Source organism: Callionymus lyra, chromosome 5 (assembly GCF_982586985.1).
Source record: "Callionymus lyra chromosome 5, fCalLyr1.hap1.1, whole genome shotgun sequence".
Classification (NCBI taxonomy): domain Eukaryota; kingdom Metazoa; phylum Chordata; class Actinopteri; order Syngnathiformes; family Callionymidae; genus Callionymus; species Callionymus lyra.
This window is the reverse complement of record NC_141822.1, coordinates 12,126,713-12,152,182: the sequence shown is the minus strand read 5'-3', so window position 1 is coordinate 12,152,182 and position 25,470 is coordinate 12,126,713. Positions and strand designations below refer to the sequence as shown.

Genomic DNA, 25,470 nt, shown 5'->3' with positions numbered 1-25,470 from the left:
TGATCTCAAATCAGAATCTAACGTGTTTACATCCGGAGCGGGTGGGGGGGGAGGAGGGGGTGGGGGGGCAAGGTGCGACACACACGCTCAACACACACGGACACACACTCACGCACACAAACACGCACACGCAAAAGATATAAACGTCTCTGACCTGCGGCAGGAAAATAAAAACGTCCGAGGCGATGAAGAGGCGATCGACGGAGACGAGCAGGAGGAAAGAAGGAGGAAAGAAGGAGGGGTGAGGAAGGGTGGAGGCTGAGACATCCAGGGAGGAGGAGGAGGGTGGTGGCGGGAGCAGACTGCGCTCCTCGCCATCGTCGCTAGGAGGCGCCAGACGAGCTCAATAGAGCGAACAGTAGCCCATTTTTGTATACAAATAAATGTAAATCGATAAACGTTTTAAATTGATTAACAAACAAACTCCCCCCTTTGTTCGTATTACGCCACAACCAGAATATTTAAATATTTAATAAATAAGGTATAACATTGACATTTGTTAGTGCGTTGTAATTCTACATCCAGACCACAGGGTGGCGCCGTCCAGCTATTTTGTCAGGTGGAGTGAACCCTCGCGACTCACGAATGCGATCTTTGATGACTAAACATGGCGTCCAAGAGTGGAATCGAGTCTCTGGTGAGAATCGTTTAAATCAACACATTCATTTTCAGTTGTGTCGACCGTCGTGACTCGTGAACGAAAACATGTTAAATGTAAAGTGTTCGTGTCGAGTCACTGCCGCGCGAGCTCACGGTGAGGCTCGAGCCCAACACACGTGCGACTCCAACGAGACATTTGTTTACCAGACATGAGAAATGTTCCTCAACATGAAGGTTCTTGATTCAAACTCCTCAATAATCCGTTCACAATACGCCTTCATTGCTCTTTGTGCTTCACTAGTGTGTTTTGATGTTTGTTATTGTGACGATTAAATCATTTTTTTAATGCATTTGTTGTTGCCTAGCGCTGCGTTCAATGACACAAATGTGGTATTTTCCAACATTTGTTAGAGGTTCTGGTTGTTGACAGACTTGTTGTTCAACTGTATATGTAAGATTGTGTTGAAAAATAAGTGACTTGAAAGAACAAAAACATTTAACACACTATTTCAATATATGGTAATTACAAACCCTACTATAGAGTAAGAACACAACATTGGAAATGTTTTTTTTTTAAACTAATCTAGTGAGAAACCCAAGAAAATAAATAATTCGAGGCAAATCCAAACATGAACTGTTTGCACTTTTTTAAAACTCTGAACTGAAGTATTTGATGTATTATTGGCTAATAATCATTTAAAACGCTTTTTAGTTCGTTTTTGCAGAGGTTTTTCAATTATTTCCAGTGAATATTTACAAGGTTAAGTTTTTATGTTTACTACTGTAATTGAAATAACTGAAATAACTAAAATGAGCATTTATTTCAATAAATAGGTAAAACTTTACCTTACCTTATATATTATAATAAAAGTAAATTAAGCATTTAATACATAATGGTTGTATCACTTTATCTTAACAATTACAAATAAATTAATTTTACTGTAATGAATTATATATTGTTTTAGAGAAAAAAAACATGAAAAGGACGTTAAAAAAACCGAATTTAATTAAAATATTGTTGAATATTAATAATCGTTATTCGATTATTTCCCACAATCGTTCAGCCGTAGTAGTAACATTTGTTGACTCTATAATGAAAGAAATATCGTATCAATATTATTTCCCCCCTCATGTTGTGAACTGATCCCACCTTCACCTGCAGGGTCCAGAAGGAGCGTCGGCTGCAGCTCAGGCTCTGTCACTTCCTGCCGACGCGTACGGCAACGATGTGAGTTTGACGGTCACGTGACGTCCGGTGTTTCTTCGCCGTTGTCTGATCAAACGTCTCTTCTTTCCCGCCAGGAGCGAGTGGAGGCCATGTGGGCGATGAAGGCGTTCAACCACGCCGAGGTTTACTTCAACGTGAGTGACAGGAGTCGATCCTCGCGTAGAAACGTCTTTTTCAGCAGCGACTTCTTCTGTTGCAGCTCATTTCCTCCGTCGAGCCCAAGTTTCTCAAGCTCACCAAGATGGACGACGACATCTACCACGACTTCCGAGAACACTTCAAAGATTTGGACGTCAAAGTTCTGAAAGAAGAGGACCTGAAATCTGCAGAAGCCAAAGAAGTGAGATTGTTGTCCAGATCTGTGGCGATGACACACTTTCAACCATTTCTATATTTAAGGTTGAATTAGTTTTATTGAAAAGGTTTTTTTCCAATTTCATGTTTAACATTTGAAATGTAACATTAAGCGAGTCTATATTCTGATGGTACTGATGTACTTTAACAGCATCTTAATAAACCTCTCAAACCAACCACTGAATAGAAAGAAATCTGGTGAGTCATGATCAAGTCTAACCTGCAGTGACTGCGTGTCCCCAGAGGTGGCGCCCTTTCTGTAACCAGTTCGAAGGCAGCGTGGAGGATTTCAACTACGGCACACTGCTGCGCCTGGACTGCGGGAAGGAGTACACGGAGGAAAACACCATCTTCGGTAAGTCTAACGTCCGTTATTCTTCCACTGGAGACTAACGTGGTCACATGACTCTTGTCCAGTTACCAGGATCCAGTTCTTCGCAGTGGAAATCACCCGCAACAGAGAAGGTCTGAACAACGTTTTCTTCTCGGCCAAGAAGAGTTAACGGAGAGAACGACGCGGATCATCGACTTCTGAGGCCTTTTCTTGCCAAATATTGTTTATATTTTTGTTGAAAACAAGTAAAACCTTCAACTCAATCGTGCCACAAGTTTCTCAATGTATGTGACGCACAGAAATCTTAATTTTTGTCAAATTTCTTTTATGAATTTTTGGGGGATACTACAACATCTGGAAAAATAAAACCCGTTAACTTTTCTTTTATACATTACATTGTATGTACAATGTATTTTTTTTTTACATTATTCTCGTACATTACCTTGAAACATTAAATGTATTCAGTAAAGAATTTTAAAAAAGGAAAACAAGGGAAAATCTACAGACTTGAGTAAAAAAAAAAAGAGTTATGACACTAAATGTTTCGCCATTTTAGAATAAAACGTTTTATGAGTATTTGAAAAATATTGAATGTGGAAAAATACAATTTTAGAGAAATCTATACAGAATATTTATAGAAAAGTTTAGTAAACAATAGTTGTATTTAATTGTAAACGTCTAAAAACTTGTTTTCAATAAGCCATTGAGACAAATTACTTCATATATCTATACTAATAATTACTTAATACTTAAACAAAAAGTAAATGTAGTCCAGCACCAATAACTAATTAAAAATAAAACCTTTCATTTGAGTTAATATTTTAAGAATTTTAGTAAAATACACTAGAATCGAGTACCTGGAGTAGAATTATTAAACATTACTAACAAGATCAGCTGTAATATTGACCACTTGCCTACCACTGTGTACATCTCCTCGCTCACCACGAGTGTGCTGATCCCTGCAGCGGTCAGTACCTGTGAGGGCGGCACAAACAGGTTCAGGCTTGGGGGGTCATGTGACCAGAAGAAAGTTGAGGTTTGGTGTAAAAATCAATGAGGTTTATTTGCAGTCACAATGACACTAATGTAGCAGACAGTCTATCAACACATTCACATCACACACAAACCAAAACACCCACCAGTGCCCACAGTGTCACATGACCTGCCACTCTTCAGCACCACTCGTCACATGACCCACTCGTCACATGACCCACTCGTCACATGACCCACTCGTCACATGACCCACTCGTCACGACAGATAGCAGCTACGCTCGCCTGCGCTCCTCTACTACTACTGGTTCCTTCACGGACGCCGCCGCCGCCACAGCACCAGGACACCGACACGCGCACACATTCACGCACACACCAGGCGGCAGGCCCGGAGAGAGGGGGGGGGGGGGGTGGGGTCCCAGAGTCCAGAGTGTCGACAGCATGATGGTCCAGCGTGGGAGGGGCTTCACTGTATGATTGACGGAAGAAGAGGCGGAGACACGCACGCCACGGGTTTTTTGGAAACTCAATTGGAACGAGAAGTTTAGTTTTGGTCGAGTTCGTTTGTTGGGACAAATTGTCGAAGATGTCGGGAGAACTTTTGGAAAAAAACAAAATATGATTTCGATGAACTGCACCGGATCGGCCGTGACTTTATGACCTTCGACCCTGGGGCGAGGGGTCAAAACGTCACGGCCGATGGGTCGCGTCTCTACGGGTGGAAGGGTGAAGATGTCGGGGGGTCTTTTTTTAAGAAGGAACCTGAGGGGAGACACTGGTTCCCGTCCTCGCGGCGCCCCCTGCCTCCCCCCGCAGACACTAACTCACTACACTGTAAAAAGCTCAATCACACGGTTTTCACGAGGGGGGGGCGGGTCTCGTTTTCTCTTAATTCGGTCGTTATAAACATTGTTCAAAATGTTACGAAAAAAAATGTACACTTGTTTTTCTGAGTGTTTCTATACAAGGCAGGCAGAAGCGGATTACTACGTTAACCGGCGGTCGTCCCTCCCCCCCTCCCTTCCAGCGCCCCCCCGCCACTTTAAAATAGATCTGTATATATTTATATATGCTCGTGTCAGAGAGGAGGGGGAGGGGCTACGTAGAAGTGAAGGTGGTTACTCGCTGAACTCAGTCGACGACCCCGTTAGCCGTGTCGTAGAGTGAGGACATGACCCCCGGCCGGGAGGGTGTGGGGGGGGGAGGGGCCGGGGCTGAAGCGGTGAGGGGGGCGAGGCCGGGGCGGAGGGGGGTGCAGGGTAAGACTCGCTGCGTGGAATGTCAGCTCATCATGTCGTTGCTGTTGACGCCGTACGTCGAGTTCTTCATGCTGTCGTTGACTTCCCTCCGGAACACCGACAGGTTCTGCGTGAACCTGCGGACGGAAACGCGGGTCACGCCACTGGAACGGAAACCGACTTGGCGTCCGCCAGACTCACCTGTCGCGGTTCTTTGTTAGTAGATTGCGTTCGATTCCCTCCATCAGGTTCTCAAAACATAAGTGCATGGCCTGCTGCTTCTCTGGAGGCTGACTGTTCACGATGCTGTTCCGGAGGTCAGCAAAGTACTGCAGGAGACATGAAGACCAGCCCGTCAATCAACAAGCACTAGCATCACTGCCATCGTTAGCAGCACTGCTATCGTTAGCATCACAGCTATCGTTAGCAGCACCGCTATCGTTAGCACCTCAGCTGTCATTCTATGCATTTCAAAAGTCTGATCTTTGAGTGTGAGCGTACATGAGGTTGTACCTTCTCGTTGAGGAGGATAAGACCCAGCAAAGGTCTCGACATCGACCACTGGTTCCGACAATCCTCGAAGATGATGATGTTCAGAACTGTTGACAACATCTTGAACAAGCACAGGGACCCACAACCGTTTGAGACATTTGATCAGAGAGTGTGTGTGTGTGTTTGTGTGTTTCACTCTGACCTGCTGGATCATCTCCGGGTGTTGCTGCATGATGTGCAGAAACCGGTCGTCCGTCGCCATGGCAGCGGGCCTCTTCTTGGTGGAGCGCGACAGCTGCTTGAACAGGTAGGTGACGATGTGGTCCAGACTGGAGCAGCAGCCGGTGCACACCATCGTGTCTGAACACACACACACACACACACACAGGTCAGCAACGCACACAACGAAGGGTCAAACACACAAAGGTTACCCAGCGCCGTGAGTCCCTCTGAGATGGACGACAGGATGTACATGACCACGTGAGGCTCCAGACTGGCGATGAAGTTCATGTGATCCTGCGTCAGAACCTCCAGCAGCGAGTAGAAGGACTGACTCAGTTTGGGGTAATCCTGAGAAAACATGAGGCCGAGTCAACTACTGTCATGCGTGTGTTAGGTATGTGTGTCTGTCTGTTAGGTGCGAGTCAGGTGTGTGTGTGTGTGTGTGTGTGTGTGTGTGTGTGTGTGTGCCTTAGGTGTGTCTGTGTTGCGTGTAAGGTGCAGTGTGCGCGTGTGTCAGCTGCGTTGTGCGTGAGTTAGAGGTGTGTGCGTGTGCGAGGTATGGTGTGTCAGGGGTGTGCGTGTGCGAGTCAGAGGTGTGCGTGTGCGAGTCAGAGGTGTGCGTGTGCGAGTCAGAGGTGTGCGTGTGCGAGTCAGAGGTGTGCGTGTGCGAGTCAGAGGTGTGCGTGTGCGAGTCAGAGGTGTGCGTGTGCGAGTCAGATGTGTGCGTGTGCGAGTCAGATGTGTGCTTGTGCGAGTCAGATGTGTGCTTGTGCGAGTCAGATGTGTGCTTGTGCGAGTCAGATGTGTGCTTGTGCGAGTCAGAGGTGTGCGTGTGCGAGTTAAAGGTGTGCGTGTGCGAGTTAGAGGTGTGCGTGTGAGTTAGAGGTGTGCGTGTGTGAGTTAGAGGTGTGCGTGTGCGAGTTAGAGGTGTGCGTGTGCGAGTTAGCGGTGTAGGGTGCGTGTGTGTTGTTAGACGTGTGTGTCTCACCAGGAGATCACTGTGTGGGATGGACAGCAGCAGTTTGATGAAGGTCTGCAGAGCGTTGTCCAGAGCGTCGTCGCCGTAGAGACGGAAGACTCCGAAGTTGACGTAGTTTCCACTCAGCACCGCCTTCAACATGGCGAAACACACGCTGACCCCCTTCAGCTTCACGCCGTACACCTGATCCTTGGGAACCTCGCCCAGAGTCAGGATACGGTTACCTGCGACACACACATGCTTGAGTGGATGTCCTTGAGCGGGTGTGTGTGTGTGTGTGTGTGTGTGTGTGTGTGTGTGTGTGTGTGTGTGTGTGTGTGTGTGTGACTCCTCACCATAGGTGGTGATCATCTTGCTGGTCTCTCTGAAGAGCAGGATGCCGTTCGGCGACGAGACGTCGAACTGCAGCCGCTGCGACCTGTGAGACGACCGTCAGTGACCACCAGGGTTCCATGACAGCGGGCGAGCGGGTTTACCTGTTGTGAACCAGCTCGGCCATGAGCTTGAGGACTGGGGTGGTGCACGCGGGGTCGTGGTACCAGAGCTCGATGGCCCGCTGCAGGATGGGCATGTAGGCCGGATATCTGGCGCCAGTCAAGACAATATCACAGCGACGTTCAGATGTTTCTCAGGCGTCGTTTCCGCTGGAGGATTCAACCCTGGTGACTTTTTTTTAATTTTTAATTTACAGATTCAGTCTTTCTATGCTGAAGAAATGTTCTCCACTCTTCCAGGTCAAGATAATTTTCAGGATCAACTTCATGCCATTTATTTTTATAATTTGAACTAGAACTTTGATTTCCGGATCTATAAAGATGGTTTCATTTACAACTTTTTATGACACCGTTTTGTTTTTTCCCCTCAAGGTCAGGTAATGCATTTAAATCATATCCATTTTATTAGTCTTTCCCCTCCTATTGTCTACTGTTGTCCAAGCTTTTATTTCCCTATACTGCAAATAATGAAGTCCCTTATTCACGTCGGACCTTTGTTGGAATGTGTCGCCAGAATGAGACCATAAAGGCCTCGATCTATTCCACAGAGCTCTTAGAAAATGTCTTTACTAGCATCCATTTCAACTTTTTATCTCCTTCTGTAGAACCCGTGAGAACAACTGGTCCTGTGGACTAATAACATGGATGATGAACAACACAATACTTATCGTGTCAACACAACAGGCAACTCTCATGTTGCCTTTCTACACACTGCTCTACCAGGGAAAAATGTTGCTGAAATCCTACTAAAACTCTACATCTATGTTGCCATGTCAAAAGTGATCGTCGGATGTGATTGGTCAGCTGGGCGGCAAAGCAGATGCGGGGGCTTGTAAACGCGTAAATGAATATCGGTCGGTCGGGGCAGTTAAGCATTTGTCATGAACATATGAACCCTCAACACTGGTGTGTAGGATACATCCAGTCGAAGAGCATCATGAAACTGGTCTTGGCGTTGAAAGCGAAGGCGATTCCACGAAGGTCTCGAACCAAACCTACCAGAGTTCTCTGTAGAGAAACATAGACATGAAAACGAGGGCAAATATAAAATGGTATGAGTGATGAAAATAATGTTATATTTACAATAATAACCAAAAGTCGATGTTACTAAGCAGAATCCTGTGATTCGCCAAATGTTTTACACAGATTAAATTCAACCATTCATATTACCAGCTGCAAGAACGACTAAAGTATCTTAAATGATGCTCAGATAAAACATAAATGCCAACATTTAGATTATGATTTTGAAGTTAATACAAAGATTTTTAAATAATCTCCCATCATTGTTATCTCATATGAAACATGAGGAAACTTTTCTGCAGTGTGAACTTCCATTATTCATCTCAAGATGAACCGATAAATAAACGTCAGATTTCTGAAGTCACTTCCATGCAGCAGGTTCCTCAGCGTTCACAGTGTCTGATTAAATCTGAGTACGTGTGATCTTTGTGCAGCGAGAAGAACTCCGAGTGCGTCACCTTGGCCTCCTGCTCGTTGAAGGTGTTTGTGCTCAACATCTGAGCGACGGCCTCGAACGCTGCCGTCAACGGCAACATGAACTGTTCGAACTGATCTTCATCTTCACCTGAGAGGAGCAAACAAACATCAATAGGACACAAAATCTACACGGCATTAATCTTCTAACTCAACAGAACTCCATTTCCTGCTTCTCGAAGAGAAACTCCGAACACACTCACCCAAATCCACCATGAGGAGGCGCCCTAGTGCAGTGTAGAAGGTGGTCCGACACCTCATGTCGCTCAGGTTGGACTGGTTGTTGACCCCCAGGAAGGAGAAGTGCTCACTCTGTGACGACACACATGTTTACATTCAACTCACACATGGACATGTGAAGTCCAGAGACTCACCGTGTGATTATTCAACATGAACTGGACGGCGCTGAGCTTCACCAGCTTCCGCACGCTGCTGTACGTGCACGGAGGTCAAGGAATATAAACAGCACTCGCATGAAGCGGTTCATTAAGACAGACGTGCAGCAACGAGGACGTTTTTAAAGGTCAAGGATATCCTAGTGAGAGGTCGTTGAGGAGCTGCAGGGTCTTCGAGGTGATGGGTTCACACTGGCCCCAGTACTTCAAGTTTGTGATGCTGCGAGAGACAAGTCAGACTTGAGATTCTTCACAGAGCAGACCGGGTCTAGACCCAAACAAAGGGGTCTCAAACTCAACTGAGGCAGCAGGCTGATGATTTTATATTATATTATTAATTATATCATGTACTTTTGTGTGGTTTTAACTTTGAATTTGGGGCATTTTAATGCCATTTTACGTGTTTTTTGTTTTAGAAATCAGTTCCATCTTTACAATATAATCAAAACTTTAGAAATAATAACATTAGATGAGTTGATCCTAAATGCTCGACCATCTAACATTAACAAAAATGGAGGACCGCAGAAAATCATGCCCCCCTACTGCCAGTTTGAGACCTTTAGCAGGACTCAAATAAAAATAAAAAAGTTTTAAACAACCCATTTTTTTGATACATGTGTCAACAATAACAGTGTCAACTCAATAAGATACATTTAGCCTGAATGTTTGTTTTTTAAAATCCTGCATAACATCTTTATACATGAAAATTAAGCAGACTATGATTAACACAATTAATGAATCGACACATTCGTAAGAAAATAACAATAAAATCCATTAATATTCACACTGAACTGGTTAAACTCTCGATACTCACATTTTCCCGATAAAAACGCTCAGTACCATCGTTTCATCGTTCAACCCTAGAACTTCTGATAGTCGTCGATAAAGCTGCAACACAAAACACATTTTTTTTTAGTTAAAAAGCATCTTCATCTTGATATTTGCGAGAAGCTTAGATCTGGATTCAATTCAGGCTCGAATTCCAACATGATGTAACACTTTGACACCATCTAGAGGTCGAGCTTGAAAATAGGTTGATTGAAGTAGAATTGGCAGTAGAATTAGAAATGTAATTAAATAAATAATGGATTCGCACAGATAACCACCTCCGTACAGTAGACAGAAGTGGACATAAAGTCGGGTCAATGTGAACTTTATGATTCATAAGCAATAAAAGCCACACATTTAAATGCTTGATTTAGAAAACGGTGAAGCATCAACTCCACAAGCTGTAAATGAATGATCTGATCCGTGTCAATCAACTGGAACAGATCTGGAGTCAGAATAACATGTTTTCATGAAGTGCATGCAAAGAACCGACTGATCCATTGACCCTCAGTAGTGATGAGGTTTGTCCGTTTAAACAAAAGCCGCATTTTCCCGATGATTGGTCGCATTCTGGGATGTAGCTGGTTCAATAATACCTTGTAGATAAACCGCAACGAAGACGACGGGTAGAGCGTATCCTGCTGAAATAGTAATGAGGGCTGGAAAATATACATTTGCACAGGTTTTCTTTCCCCAAAACAAAAATGGTTGCACAAGAAGAGACAGTTGCTCTGATTGAGATCGAGGACGACTTCACTCACTCATGAGTATTTCCAGGAGCCCACAACCAGACCCACCACTGGCTCAGAGGAACATCCTGATTCTAATGTAAAGAAGAACTTGGAAGCTCTCGTTTAAATTAATCATATTTGTTCCACTCTGGTGAACCTTCAACAAATATATTGACAAAAACACAACCAAAATATGAACCTCACACAGCCGTAACCTTTTCTCTTGACTCTTGTGATAGTTGATCGTCTTCTGAAGTCATCCTTATCAGAATCAGATCGAAATGATTGCCACAGTTGTAATCACAACACATGGATTGTTTGTGTCATTGACTGGGAACAGAATCAATTTAATATAATAATATATAAGATAATAAAAATGTAGTGGAATACAGTTAACTAATAAATTAAATTAAATATCTGAAGTGTTCTTAATCCTTTATGGTCTTTGGTATTGTTTGAACCTCCAAACAAACATTTTTGCCAAATGTCATGAGAGGAAATGTATTCGTTTCTTTAGTCCCTTCAACATTAAACTAACATTTGGATCCTCTTCATTGCACTCTTGTGAAAAATGATCAAGTATTTTTATGGTGTTCTTGTTCATCTGTTAATCAATCCACATCAAGTTTATACAGGTCACAGGCTGTTGTCTACACCACCTCCCTACAGAGTTTCACCTGATCAATATTGACCCTCTTTGTACAAACTCTTGAGGCCACTGCTTAGAGCAGACCCTGCCTCTGCCTCCCCCGTCCCCCGGGAAGGCAGGGTTTGGGGCACCAGATCTGAAATAAGGGGTTAAAGCCAAGTTTTGTAATCTTCTCTTTTTTTACTCTACATCTACAGCTGATTGCTGTGAAATTACTTTACGAGCATTATTTTGTCCAGTATTGTGTCATTTTTTATTCGTCTAGTGTTTTTTTAAGGCTGGTCTCATGGGTTTACAGATACACCGCCTTCTCACTCTTTAACCCTGTGGTGCAGGACCACCACATTGCGGAAAAACAAATTGTAACAAAATATTGTTACTTAATAATTATGTTTTGTAATGTTTACTATACTGTTATATTGGAGAAAAGTCCACAACCTGGATAAAGGAATAGTTGAATAAAAACAAAGATGTGAAAAACCATCCAAGTTTGTCTCCAGACAGGATTTTCTTGAACTACAAGCAGGTCCAAGTGTGAGGGTTCTACGTTCGTACCTTGGATGATTTCTGCACTTGGTCCCCAATATAAATCTTCCTGAACTGCTCAAAGAAGCTGAGCATGGCGAGCTCCAGCCGCTCGTTCCCCGCCTGAGCCAGTCGGGAGTCTGTGAGGTTCATCAGTTGTAGCACTCTGTGACAGTGAAGGCGACAGTGAAGGCGACAGTGAAGGCGACAGTGAAGGCGACAGGTCGGTCAGGGTTTGTCAAGACTAACCAACTGCATCAACATCTCGGACGTTATCTTACCGACAGACCAGCTCGCCATCCATGGCGTCCTGCTCGTCTGTACTGGCAAACGACACACGGCCTCCGATCACCGCCCCGATGATATAAACCAGCCACGTCAGTCGACCTGCAGGAGGAGACGCATCACATACCATTTAATAGTAAGTAAGTCATTTTTATTTGTATAGCGCTTTTCCAGACCAGGGTCACAAAGCGCTTAAACAATCAAAACAATATTCAATAAAGTATGTATTTTAAAGATAATAAGCAAGATATTGTGATTAGGGGGAAACGGTCTTTACCGTTTAAACTAAACAGGTCATTAAATCTGCTGCACAATAACCAGATACTTCAGATACATTTGTTTACAAAAATTAGACGAAGGCTCATTTCATTTTCTCAGTTCATCTTCTTGGCAACTTACAAAAAGTAGCTCCGTACTTCCAAGATTTCAGTGTCGTTTCACATGTTGAAGTCTCAGAAATGATTGTCGGTTTAGTTTCAGTTCAGGAATGTTTCAAGTCCAGATGCAGATATTTACTAGGCTAGTTGCTTCTTACAGTAATAAGTGAACAAGTCAAAAGCCATAAATTATTTCACGTCATGAATTCATCACAGGTCTAGCATATGATTGCAGTAACACAGAGGTTTACACATCATGATAAAACAAGTAAGATGAAAAAGAAAAAAGCCAGTTAAGAGGGAAATCGAAAACAAAGTAATGGTGGTTCCCCTTTTTATTTACAAGGGCAGAATGTGGTTCATTTCACTAACAGTGTATAAAGGCCTTCACATACCCTCCTGCACGGTGATGTCAGCAGCGCTGGAGTTTGTCGACTGCAACAGTTCCTGGTACGTCTGCGCCGCCTGGTCGAACAGCTGCACCAGCAGAGCGCACGTCTTCTCGTACTCGCACCTCCCGATGGTGGACAGCTGGTCTAACTGCTGCTGGACCAGACCCGCGTCATCCAGGGGGTCCTCAAGTCCGTCTCTGTGGAGACGCGCGGCCGTCAGTTCGCCCGCGAGACTGTCGGGGTGATCGGGGAGAAAGAGAAAGAAAACTCACCTGAGGATGACATGCACCGACTCCAGCCTCGACGTGATGTAGGCTTTGGTCACCTCGGGCGTGTACGTCTCCAGCAGGTGAGGCTCGGTGGCCTTGACGTACGGGACTGAGGCCGCCAGGCGCTGCCACAGACTCAGCAGGTAGTGAACGCTGTTGGGAGCAAACTCCCAGTGCTGGTGAACGAGAAAACTCGGGTTAGAAACACATTTAATGCATTTACAGAATTTGTTTTTCTAGCAACTTTTGAATCATTTTGCAAATTAATTTGTTGTCAAAACTACTTCATTAGGTGCAACAGTTCTGGTATACCCTGCTTTCTCACTGACCGGATCTATCCCATAATACTTTTTTAATTTGCAGGAAAAGCAAAAACAAGTGTCACTCCTCGCACTACTGAGGAGATTGTGATGTAGTAAATTCAAATTGTGAAAAAAAGGAATTGCATAGTATGAAAAAACGCAGCTTCAGTCGAACCTCAAATGCAACATTCTTCAGGAAATCTGGGCTCAGTGAACTGAAGTCAGTTCCAAGGTCATGGGTTAGAATTTACATTTGCTCTCATAATAAGTAAAAAAAAAAAGAAGTTTATTGCGCTTCATCATGTGATTTATCTTTAGGAGACAATAAATCACATCACACAGTTTTGAAAGTTGTATAAATGTCACATTTTAAATGTTCAACAAAACACATCCATCCATAAACCACCCAACTATATAAACACAGGTTGCTACATCTTCAGTATGTAGAGCCAAAGGTTAAAGAATTTTTTCATCCAATAGCGACGATAAACTTCATAATTGTCTCCCATTTTACTTTTCACAATTTTAAATAGAGCCTTTTGCTTTTCTCTTTGGGCTTTTTCTAAATTTTAGAGTTTGAAATCTCATTTTGTTTTTATCAATCTTAAGTCTTACAATGGTGACTTTCCGTTTAATTAAACATTAAAAAAAGAATACAAATTTCCGACTGTGGATTGAAAGCATTGGAATTTGGTTGTTGCCAACATGGTCATGAGGTGTAGATTCTTTGAGTGTGGCCTTGAAACCCACCTGCAGACTAGTGACGGTGAAGTTAGCGATGAGTCTGATGACCTCTGGGTAGTTCTCCACCTTCACCAGCTCCCCCAGCTGGTAGTTACTCTTCAGCCGGGCCAGCAGCCGACAGAACTCGTGGTAGTTGTTGGGGTCGGGTAAACACTGGACACAGACCCGTGTTACAATGGAGAGACTGGAGAGAACCAGAGGTAAGACTTGCAGGACTCGTACCTGTGGATTGGCCAGGATTCGTTTGACTCCATCCACCAGATGAGAGAGAAACTTGGCTCGTTCTGCGTTGTTGAAAAGAGACCTTCGGACCGAGGCGATCTGGACCAGACATGACAGGACCTGCACCGAATATTCAGAGTTGGTTTCCATTAAAAAAATATATGACTTAATATTTAAATATTTCTCATAACACAAGACATTGATAGATCACATGATAGAATAGATTATTAAGGGATATTTCAAACCAAAGGACACGAGAATTTTAATGAATTCTATTGATGTACATATTTATTTTATTTCGCCATTGGAAACATTTTAGATGATCAAGTTCATAGTTTCTATCACCTCAGCCTTACAAATATAGCCAAAGATAACAAAGCAACTTCCTAATTATCTTTTGTTTTCTACTGGCTAAATGAACACAAACTCTATGAATCTTGCTCAACATTAACAATGGGATTCAAACCCTACTTACCAACGGGGAGAGTGATGGAGGGATGGAATGATACAAGTTGAAGAAGAGCTGGAGCGTGGAGGAATCAAGAAAAGCTGCAGAAGAAGACAAATGTCACGTTGGACGACTGCAATCCAACTCTGGCTGTGCTGGTAAAAACAGGCGTTGCAGGAGTGTACCTGATCTCCAGGAGGTGGGGATCTGGACGGTGCAGAGGTCATCCGAGGACTCATCGGTGGACGTTCCTATGAAGTCGTAATTGAGGCAGTTGTAGCTGAGCTTCAGCAGCTGCATCAGGAGGCCGTGCTGAGACTCATCGTTCAGGTTCAGGTTCTTGCCTGATGCCTTTAAAGAACAAACACAGAATAATCACATTTGAAGATCAGATGAAGAAGTACCTGGATGGCCTCACATATGGAAACAGTTCAAGTGAAGAGTTCAGATTCCTGATTGTCTTCTAATAAATAGAATCACTATTGATTGAGTAAATATAGAATGATCAGTGAAAATTATAAAACCACGCTCTGACTCAAACCTCGTCGGACAAAAACAGCTTGAAGCGTTGTGCTGGTATTCTCCACAATTCCCCCTTTCACTTCCAATTTCACCGAAACGTGACCTTTTTTCTCCAACAGTAATAAGCTTTAATTCGACTCTACAGACACTCAAACACACTCTTGAGTTTCTTGAATCTTTTCTTGATCGTCTAAAGGAACCTCATGTACTTCCCCTGAACACATTTATGATGAAGATTTAGTTAAGTTATATGTACAATTTTCAACATCTGCATTTATTTTTTATAACTGTGAGATTTAATAACAGTTAAGATATGGAAAAGTCAATAAGATGTTTCAAGTCTGCGACATTAACAAGTCTAAACTAACATGAATTTTTCAACTTGAACTATATTTGAATTTAAACTAATTACTCAAATTTACAGAAACTTTCCTCATGGAGCTTTATCATTCACTTTTTTGACCATGTTGTGTTTAAGTTTTGTTAGTTGCTGTAGTAGGACTTGAAACATTCCTGAACCTAGAGAAATATTTTTTTTTAGGTAGGTGTGGGACTCAAACATATGTAACGACACTAAATAACTCAAATTAAACTTTGCACATTCAATTTCGAACTGAAAAACAATTATACAACCCACTCTACACATGTTTTCATCGATTTTTTTAACTCACTAATTGTTGTAAAGACGAGCCTGTTCCACTTTTGATCAAGATAAGGTTAATTTGATCTTCTGCTCTAAATTAAATAAACCTTCAGTAGTTTTATCTATTTAAAATGCCTCAAAAGCTGCCAACGTTGAACGGTTTTGTCAATAAAGGGTAAAAGTGTCAATAACCAATAGTAATAATAAAATATAATAAAGCCTAACTAAACCAAACTGTTCATGATCATTTCATCTAGAAAGGAAATCTAATCTAATTAATAAGGACAGACATGTAAACATACCTGTTTGAGCAGGTTGCAGGAAAGTGTGAAGATGTCGAAGAGGGACGAGTCTCTGAAGGACGATGCGATCTTACGATGCTTGGTCAGCGGGTGAGTCGTGTCGGCCTGGACACACGACAGAACCGTGAGAATGAAATCCAACATGCACCAGGAGAGAAAAAAGGCAGATTACACACCTGGTTGATCTCATTGGTCAGCTGCGAGAGGATCGTGACCCCGATGATACAATGCTCGACGCTGTCCTGCAGCCGGGGAGCAAAGACAGAGTGACACACTGGCAAGCAGACTTGGCGACGACGTGTGGCGCTCAAACCTACCAAACCTACCTGCAGGAAGCGGGTGACGTCAGCTATGACATTTCTGAAGACATAGTCGTCCTTCTGACAGTCGAACCAGCCCAGCTTTGTTATCCGCGCATAAAGCTGGATCAGAGCCTGTGTGACAAATGCTGCCAACTTCGGCCGTGTCGCCAAGTAATTCAGCACATAGTTCCCTAAACAGACACGTACATATTGACTTGATAAATACCTTTTTACCTCGATCACTAGAACTTCAACTAATTTCTTCTTTGATAAATACCAAAAAAATCTTTCACTATGTCTGTCACAAGAAGTGAAAATACAGTCATATCGACCTTTTTTTGTACCGTAACTACAGAAGATGTTCCACCAACAACAAGTGTTCTTGGAAGAATCGGAGGCATGATACCGAAGAATAACATCTGCCGTCTTCAAAAGAATGGCTTCTCTTATTTTGAGTTAAAACACCTCGTCTTATAGATAAATCTGCCAGTCAAGTCACTTTTATATACTTTACTTTAGAGTCAATGTGGATGGATGTTGAGGAATTTAACCCTTAAAAACCGGCAAACAAATTCAGGGTGAATGATTTAATGATTTTCAGTTTGCTATAACTTGCGTCTCCTTAAAATAACAACCAACAAACGTTCTGTTATTTGAGAGTCACTTTCTTACAACCACACTCACTACACACGTCCAAGTTTATAATATTTAACATTAAATAAAATACAATGTGAAGATACAGTTAAGTAATGAAACATCATGAGATAATAATAGTAGTATAAAAGGTCCCCATTTATTTATTTACACATCAATAAGACACAAATGTTCTATTTTTTATTAATCACTTCTCATCACCACAGTTTGAATTAGGGATGCATCCTGGATGGTCCTGATACCGATGCCGATATCTGGGCTTTGAGTATTGCCCGATACCGATCCGTTACCAGTTTTGTAAATATTAACTTTCTTCCCTGTTGTAAATTAAAACTGCTCATGCTTTTGATAAAAATCAAATATTTCTACATATAGAATTAAAGTTGGTACAAGCATTTTGAGAACAAAAAGAAAATAGTTTAATTTTTTCCTTTTTTCCCCCCCAATAACCTAAAAAAAACAAAGACAGTCTGTGAAGCTGATAAGTTGGTGAAACAAAATACAAAGAGTGACAATTTGGAACAAAGTTCAAACAAGCCTGCAAGTGTAAAGCTCAGGACTTTCGTTCATAATCGCGATTTCAAACACAATTTTAGTACAAGTAACACTTATTATTTCATTCGTATTGACAGAAACTGCGTTGTGCTGGATTTATTGAACAAGGAGTTTTCTGTCGCCATCCTTAAACTTGGATCATCATTTGATGATCATCTGTGATCCACATGATTTTAAAGTAAGATAGTGAAGCGTTTAACGTTTTTATGACCTTAAAGAAACTTGTTAAATGATTTTTTGTGAAATTTAAACCCAACGGAGCTGGCGTCACACACACGGAAGTCAGCCTTTATTCAACCAGTATTAAACACAAACTATTTATTTATTGGATCGATGCAGATTCAACATAAACACTCACAAGAATGTTGTTATTGTTGACTTTCATGCCTCGACTGAAAGTTTCTCTCGTCTCTACAGAACAGCAAAGTAAACTGCTTCATTTTGTTTCGTCTTTCTCGTTTCTTCGATCTGCTCATATTCTTCGTCGTGATGAGTCTTTAGATGTTTAATAAAGTTAGTGGTTTTAAATCTTCTAGCTTGATTTCTCCTCCAAACACCCGCACACATCAACACTGCAGCAGAGCCGCTGCTGAGAGCAGTTGCTTCACAGGCGCCGGCGCGTTACGTCAGTGCAAATACAGTTAGTGAAAAAGCTGCAATCCTTGCGTCTGATCCGTTTAATGATACCCGATCCAACTTAGAGACGCTGGATTGGACAGACATTTCATACAAGTATCGGATCAGAGCATCCCTAGTTTGAATGTATATTAGTTTTAGGTTTTGTAAATTATTTGCACATTTATGACAAATCTTCCGGTTTGTTATTATACTTGAAGACTGCGCAACACTTTTTGAATGTGTACTAGATTGTCGGTTTTGTTTCTTTGTGCTGGTATAGTTGGTATCGTGACAACCGTACTTCGGAGTAAACATTTGTTTCATTCTTTGTATACTCACGAATGTCAATGCGTTGCTCAAGGGGCAGAGGATTGCTAGTTCGAGACACTAGCTTAGACAAACATGTTGCTGCCAGAAGCTGCGAGTAAGAAGACTGAGGAGAAATAAAAGGGTTTTAGGTTATGGAACACGCTTAGGAAGTTCCTGTTTAATTCATGAAGTGCATGCACTCACACTCCCCCTCTCCAGCAGCAGCTGACACTTGTTCAGACAGTCGGGACTGTTTGTGAACTCCACTAATGCCTTTTCTGCTTGATGTCTCACTGATGTGTCGGTGGTCTCATACAGCTGCTTGCACAGGATCTCCAGTTGGGCGAGGCCCTGCACAGAAAGAGAGGAACACACGTCACCAACAGGCTGCATCTGTGAGGACGACGGCATAGATGATCCAGTCGATAAAATACTTTACATTAAAGATTGGGTGTGCATTTCCTTTTTTAAAAACTATTTTTTGAGCTTTCTTGAATATGGTGTCAAGGTCACAGAGACTTTGGAATAACAGAATCAAGTCAAACATCCGTTGTAAAACTATAAACCGAGTTTTTGTTTAGTACATTTTTTTGGAGCTTATATCACACCACATATATGTGTGTAAATCTACATGAACAAACCACAACATCTGTACACAAGGAGGAAATCATAACTTTTGCAAATTTTAACTCATATTTGTAAATTAAAAATGCGACTTGTTTTTTGAGGGAAATTTATGTATTGTAACTACCCTATCATTTAGGGATTAGGTGCAGCATTTAAGTTAGTTTTATTTAAATGTTAGATTTATTAAAGAGAAATGTAATATTTTTTTTTGTTTTGCTCCTTGTATTTTAAGACAACTAAATTGTTATGCAGGAACATCCCAACAAAAAAACCCAGGAGATTTTGATCTCTGAATTGTTGTATATACAAGAGCAAGTGTATCACTCATGAAGATTACTTTATCTCTATCACTAATTTAAGAGACACTGGTTAACTGAAAAGTTGAACGGATGCCAGTGAAAGATAAAAATCAGCGACAAAAGTGTCTAGTCATGCAGACAGTTGGAAAGAAAGCTCGTGGCAGAACAGACGTCCAGGGACCTTCTTCACATCAGCGTGTGTGAAGAGACCCTGCGGAGTCAAAGCATGAATGGCAGTCATGACATAACCTCGGACAACAATCATCTTTGCCGAAGATGCGTGTGCTAAACCCAGATAAACTCTCAGAACTGAACTCGGTCACCTCTCATCTGAACAACATATGAATACATACAGCAGTGGACTAAAACTTCAGCAGCGCTTAGCTGGAAAAGGATAAAGGTTTACGTGTACACTGTGAAATGTGTAGATATTATAACTGTTGAGACTCAACTTTCAATTTCATGACACACTTTGGCTTTCCTATTCTGTGTTCTTGTACTAACATAATAACCCAGTTCCTTATTTGTCCACATAACATATTTAGTGCCAGTAGTCTTATTTTGAAAACTGAATGATTGATGACAACATCAATTCTTAAACAACTGCAATAGATATATTTTTATATGTGGTCGTCATCCATAACATAAGATGTAGAAATAAGGTCTGAAACATTAGAAGCGTCTTCATATAGTCAGGAAAAATTATTTTAAAAAGCATTCATGAAAAAATACTCTTGTGGGATGAGGAAGTGTTGACTAAATCTCAAGTGGTTATAGGGTTTTAATCCCACGACACAATGTCTTTTCATAATTGTTTTGGCTTTATAGCCGACTGCCATCGTTGCAAAAGTTTCCCTCAAAGTTTTTTTTATTCATTAATCAAGGTTAACTTCATTTTCTCCAGTAGTTTTGTGTGGTTTTCATTTGTTTCTGAAATTACCTAACCTCAACAATTATTTTATGTTTGTTAAGTTCATTTTGTTTTTTGCCAAATAAATATTGTTTTTAAATTTTGTTTCAGATGGTTTACTTTTGTGCCTTGACAGTTTAGTTTTTGACTTGTGTAATGATGTGATGTGTATGTTTACAATACGCTTTCTGTAGTTTACTTTTTGAAGCACGACAGGAGTCGATTTGTTGGTCAACTCCACCGAAAAGCTATTATTTTCTTGCCAAGTTAAGTATGTAGTTCGACCGTGTGTACTATGTGATGAAAGAAAACACGTTAAGGACACAAAGGTTCACCCATAATTGGTGCTGTCACCCAAACCGACCGTGTGACCCAATACCCTCCATACCAAATGACCTTCTCTGCCTCCTGCTTGTTCTCATTTAAACCAAGATGGTGTCTGATGTTATTTACAAGTTCCTTCTACCGATTCAAAGAGTTTTTTGTTTTTACATCAATAGTTCCGACAGCTCCGGTTTAATTTACAATAAAATCCAACCTCGTAAGTAACTGTTGAAAATGTTTGGGTAATTGTTTCTTCTGTTTCAATCTTACCTCTACATACATCCAACAACCACGATTTCAAGGTCTTGTGATATTTTAGTATTCATTTAAATGTGCATTATCATTTTATTAACCAAATAGTTCCTGACAATGTGAGCCCAGTTCAACACTTAATTAAAAGGAGGTATAATTGATTTATGACAGCTTTCCAAAGGTTATTGATCTACGTGTACTTTGTCCAAATACATGTTATTATTCTCTCCGGTTTCCTCACTAAGCAGAAAACGTCAATGACTGCATCTTATTGTTACAGTGTTGAGTGCGGCTTATCGAAACTATCACTAACAAAAACTGACTTTCACTTTTGTTTTCCAAGAATAGCGACAAGTTTGAGACACTCCAACCATCCACATTGAATGTAATTATATTGGAGTTTTGTTTGAATGAATTGTTCTGCTGTTTCAGTGGATTTCACTTTGTTGGTTGATAAAAGAACTTCCCTTACAATACTTGGAACATCAGCATCACGTGGTCAACACAAAACCGTACTCGGAGTTTGGATTAAACGCAAGTGTTAGTGCGAGAAAAGCGATGGAGATAAAGGAAGTGACATCACAACAAATAATGGTGCAGTGTATCTGCCTCCCTCCCTGTGTGTCTCTCCTCATCTGTCAAACAGAAAACACACTTAGCAGTTAGCTCCCCTCATGCTAGTCAAACACAACATCGCTCCTTAGTTACGCACATAAACAAACCGGAGGCAGAATTAAAGCAGATTTAATTTCTAGAGTTTCTCAAATCTACGCCACGACGACAACAAAAAAAACAAGTCCGCGTGGAAGTTTCCAGAAAACATTTCAAATTAAACACGTTTTCAAAACGGGGGTCTGGCGGGAGATGTTGACGTCTGATGCTAACGTTAGCTTAGCCTGCTAGCTGGACACAGCGATGCAGCGTGTCAACAACGCGCGCAAAAAACCCACCACTTGAGCCAAACGCGCACGAGAAAACTTCAACAACAATATACCGTAACTGTTGTTGTTGTCGCGACCGTCACTGGCGCCAAACCGAGTGCTAGCCCTCGATGCTAACCACAATTAGCTTTTATTGTTTACTTCGGTTATAAACGCACGCGGTGTCGCTGACACCGAACCGTGCCGAGCTCGTGTTCTGCGCCGAGACCGGCACCGTTTCTGGCGCCCTCGGACCCGCTCCCGGGAGTCAACAAACGGCCAGAGGCGGTGAATGGAGCTCGCAGCTAGCGGCAGCTCCGGGGCAGTGACAGCAGGCCACACGATGTCTTCACTTCTACCGCCGGTTCTCTGGACTCAGACGCCGCCCGTCAACCCGTCCGCCCTCACAGGGACTCCGAGCCGGGCCGCGCCGCCCGAACCTGCCCTGCACCCGCGTCTCACTCTTATGGATGAGCTGGCGGAGGCAAAAACATGAAAGCTCTGCTCACCTGCACATGATCCGCCATTTTTCTCCATCTCATGCACCTCTCACTCCCCCGCTTATTACCACAGAGGAGAAACAGCGAGCCTGGTGGTCACTCTTGGATACTGCACTCCATCGAGAGTTAAAAAAAAAAGTTTTTTTCAAAGCTCCTAAGGTGTATTTGATATAATTATTATTAAAATACTATTTCTATTCATTATACATGTGTAACTATTTATTTTCTCTTCATTAATCACATTTGATTTGTAATTTGAGAACATGGGAGGTGTTTGTTATTGTAAGTAAGTAAGTAAGTAATTTGTATTTATATAAGCGCTTTTCCAGACCAGGGTCACAAAGCGCTTATACAATCAAAACAATATTCAATAAAGTATATACTTTAAAGTTCAAGATAACACTGAGAACAACACAGGAGTTCCAGAAAATCAAGGAAAAGTTTGCACAAATAAAAACGTTGAGATGTTTCTTGAAGGGGTCAGTAGACTCCATTATTGTATGTAAAACATTTCAAAAGTTTGCAAACATGTAAACGTCAATGTAAATCTGTCACTGCAGAACAATGGTACCTCGAGTGTAGCAAAGAAACCCCCCCACAATTTCTTCAAACCCTCTCCTCAGCTGGTCTATTTTATAAGATGTCGCTCTGGGATTTGACCTCCCGGGAATACTTGTCTCCTCGAACCAATCCTGGAGGAGAGTGGGTCGTTGTGTTTGAGCTATTTGTACCCTCAGACAGTTTTTATAATATTGCTCTTTTTGTCAAAGTTCAATGTCAAGGAAAAAAAACACGATAAGTACATTATTTAACATGTTTTCACAGCCTTAATTGGCAAATAATGCATAGCAAGTATTTCACCCTGTGATGTCTTCATCTCCAACATTCTTCTGTCTCTCCTCATATCCACATGTGCTCCACGTGATCGTCCTCTTCACTCTTTCTACTGCTTCAGTATATCAAACACATTCTGTTGCTAACTACTCCAACCTCTCCACCGGCTTACGATCACTACAAATCCCTATATCATCAGCAAACATCATGGTCAAATAAGTCTACTCCCTAACTTAGTTTGCAGGTTTCAAAAGGTCACACAATTTTATATATTGATCTATTTGCTCCTTTTGCAAGAAAGTTGGTTACTGGTTAAGTTAACTTATGTAACGAAATGATGGATAGAAAGTGTTAAAAAAAAAAAAAATTCAATTGTAAGGTAAAGTGAATTTTAATCTGAAGCTATACTTGCTTAGTGAGGTGTAATTCTATTTAGCACGTTTTATCTTTGTTTATGTTGAAGATTAAACAAAAAAAAACTGTTTACATTTAAAATGAAAAGACTAAATACAATTGTTAAATTTTTATGAAGTTAAAACATTGAATCCTGTGAAATGTATTCATTCTTCTTGATTGGTATATGAGGTGTAAAGATGAATTAATTTACAAAATATTAGACCCTTTGAATTAGATTTCTTTAAAACAAAATAATACAATACAATACAATCGCTTTCGTACAAGGCTCAATCCATTCATCAATATTTTAGTGTTTATTTCATTAAACCTACTAGCACAAAAGGTCATGCAGTATTGTGTACTTCCTGCAGGAGGCGCTAAAAGACTACTATTATCTGCCACTTCGCCTAACGAGAAATAATCACGTGATCCGATTTTAAAACCTCAATTCAACTGTTTAAACGGGTTAAACAAAAAGCACAACTACGTACATGAAGATTCCTGATTGTGTCCCTTTGTTGTATGATATCACTCAAACGAATATTGTTGTGTATTTGATGAAGAAAATTCTTTCGTAAAAAATAAAACAGAAAAAAGGCCAATACATTGCAGATAAGAAAATACATCGAAATAAAAAAAACATTGCACAATATTTCTTTTAATTACAATTATATTTAAAATATAGTAAAAAAAACGTGTTTTTTGGTCATTATACGTGAATTTCCACCACTTATATTCAGAGTTGTATTTCTTTATTCATACACTGAAAACGATCCTGGGAGTCTGTGAAGAGCTGGTATAAAACGTACAACAAAATGTCTCAAAAATACTGTTGTCCTTTATACATAAGTTCAACAAACATACATACATATACATTAATTTAAAACAATTTGATAGTTTAAATTAAAGCAGTTTTTTAAATAATTTGATCAAAAACAACATTTTGAACCATAAGCCACACTTCAATAAACATGTTTGAGAAACACCCTGAAAAAGTATGAATACATTTGTATATAAAATGTATTGAAATATCTAAAAAAGGATGTAAAAACAGAAATGTTTTAATATTATTTTTAATATTCAACAACAAACGAAACAACAAATGGGAAAAAGAGAAATCACTAACCATTAAATATGATAACAAATATATTTTATTTCAAGATTATAATGTTTTTAAACCAATGTCAATGTTTCATTTATAATTATTATATTTGACAGAGATTTTTGTGTTAAAAAAACAGAGTTTTCATTTATAAAACACACCTTTGTGACACATTTATGATATTTATTTGTTTAAATGGTGTAGTTTTAAGCTTTAAATATATTGTAATTTGCAGAGTACAATCATTTCTACAATAAAAGTAATGAACTATCCAAATGAGATCAATTGATTACATTTTAATTGTGTAAGATATTTTAAGATAAATATTTGACCCTGTTTAAATATTTTTAATCTTTTAATTTAGTTATATTAATTATTTCTTTTTATTCAGCTTTATTTTTCAAAACTATCTTCAAAAGAAAAAGAAAATAACACGCAGTTGCTGCCAATGTAACCAAGACAAATGGAAAAAAAACATTATTAAGACATTTATTGCAAAACATTACAAACGTTTTTCTCGAGACACAAATCATTATAACAAAAACATACAATTGCATTTTTTTTAAAAGTCACTGGAAAGACAAACTTGTCATCAAACTAATTTATATAATTTAAAATATGTTGAGAGTCTGCTATAAAAAAAATAAATGTAAATGTCACTCTGGACATTAAAGAAATGGTTGTTATATATATTTTTATTTCTTCTTCAATCTCACTATCAGGTCTTTGACGAGGAGATGAAATGTCATTGCTGTGATGTTGTCGTCACGGTAACCAGGGATGTGGGGCGAGAGCCCTCCGACACGTTC

At 40.6% G+C, this 25,470-nt stretch overlaps 3 protein-coding genes across 7 annotated transcripts in view; 1 reads left to right on the top strand and 2 right to left on the bottom strand.

The window, feature by feature from the left end:
- The window catches only part of dmtn (dematin actin binding protein), a 13,252-nt gene extending 13,060 nt beyond the window's left edge, over window positions 1-192 (bottom strand). For all 3 annotated transcript variants that reach the window (XM_087790958.1, XM_087790956.1, XM_087790957.1), the window contains exon 1: window positions 155-192. The gene's annotated coding sequence lies outside the window, so the exon portion shown is untranslated. The remainder of the gene's footprint in view (window positions 1-154) is intronic.
- Window positions 193-573: 381 nt separating this feature from the next.
- pbdc1 (polysaccharide biosynthesis domain containing 1) lies at window positions 574-2,779 on the top strand. The gene is made up of 6 exons (XM_087790955.1): window positions 574-637; window positions 1,763-1,828; window positions 1,903-1,962; window positions 2,028-2,168; window positions 2,426-2,537; window positions 2,600-2,779. Exons 1-6 carry the CDS (start codon window positions 608-610, stop codon window positions 2,683-2,685), a joined length of 495 nt encoding a protein of 164 aa, XP_087647081.1. The 5' UTR covers window positions 574-607; the 3' UTR covers window positions 2,686-2,779.
- A 774-nt stretch (window positions 2,780-3,553) lies between these two features.
- xpo7 (exportin 7) lies at window positions 3,554-22,398 on the bottom strand. 3 transcript variants are annotated; one of them, XM_087790952.1, is made up of 28 exons: window positions 22,339-22,398; window positions 18,702-18,848; window positions 18,528-18,621; window positions 16,386-16,552; window positions 16,236-16,301; window positions 16,060-16,164; window positions 14,778-14,943; window positions 14,620-14,693; window positions 14,145-14,264; window positions 13,929-14,075; window positions 12,880-13,052; window positions 12,611-12,804; window positions 11,835-11,940; window positions 11,584-11,719; window positions 9,635-9,708; window positions 8,960-9,040; window positions 8,800-8,863; window positions 8,629-8,737; window positions 8,410-8,516; window positions 7,851-7,939; window positions 6,914-7,021; window positions 6,773-6,855; window positions 6,447-6,661; window positions 5,668-5,806; window positions 5,439-5,596; window positions 5,246-5,356; window positions 4,946-5,073; window positions 3,554-4,881 (listed from the first exon to the last, which is right to left on the bottom strand). In XM_087790952.1, exons 1-28 carry the CDS (start codon window positions 22,369-22,371, stop codon window positions 4,788-4,790), a joined length of 3,288 nt encoding a protein of 1,095 aa, XP_087647078.1. In that variant the 5' UTR covers window positions 22,372-22,398; the 3' UTR covers window positions 3,554-4,787. The 3 variants fall into 3 exon arrangements, with proteins under 3 accessions (XP_087647078.1, XP_087647080.1, XP_087647077.1); XM_087790954.1 differs by having other exon boundaries at window positions 5,258-5,356; XM_087790951.1 differs by having other exon boundaries at window positions 16,377-16,552; window positions 22,339-22,389.
- Window positions 22,399-25,470: the final 3,072 nt, after the last annotated feature.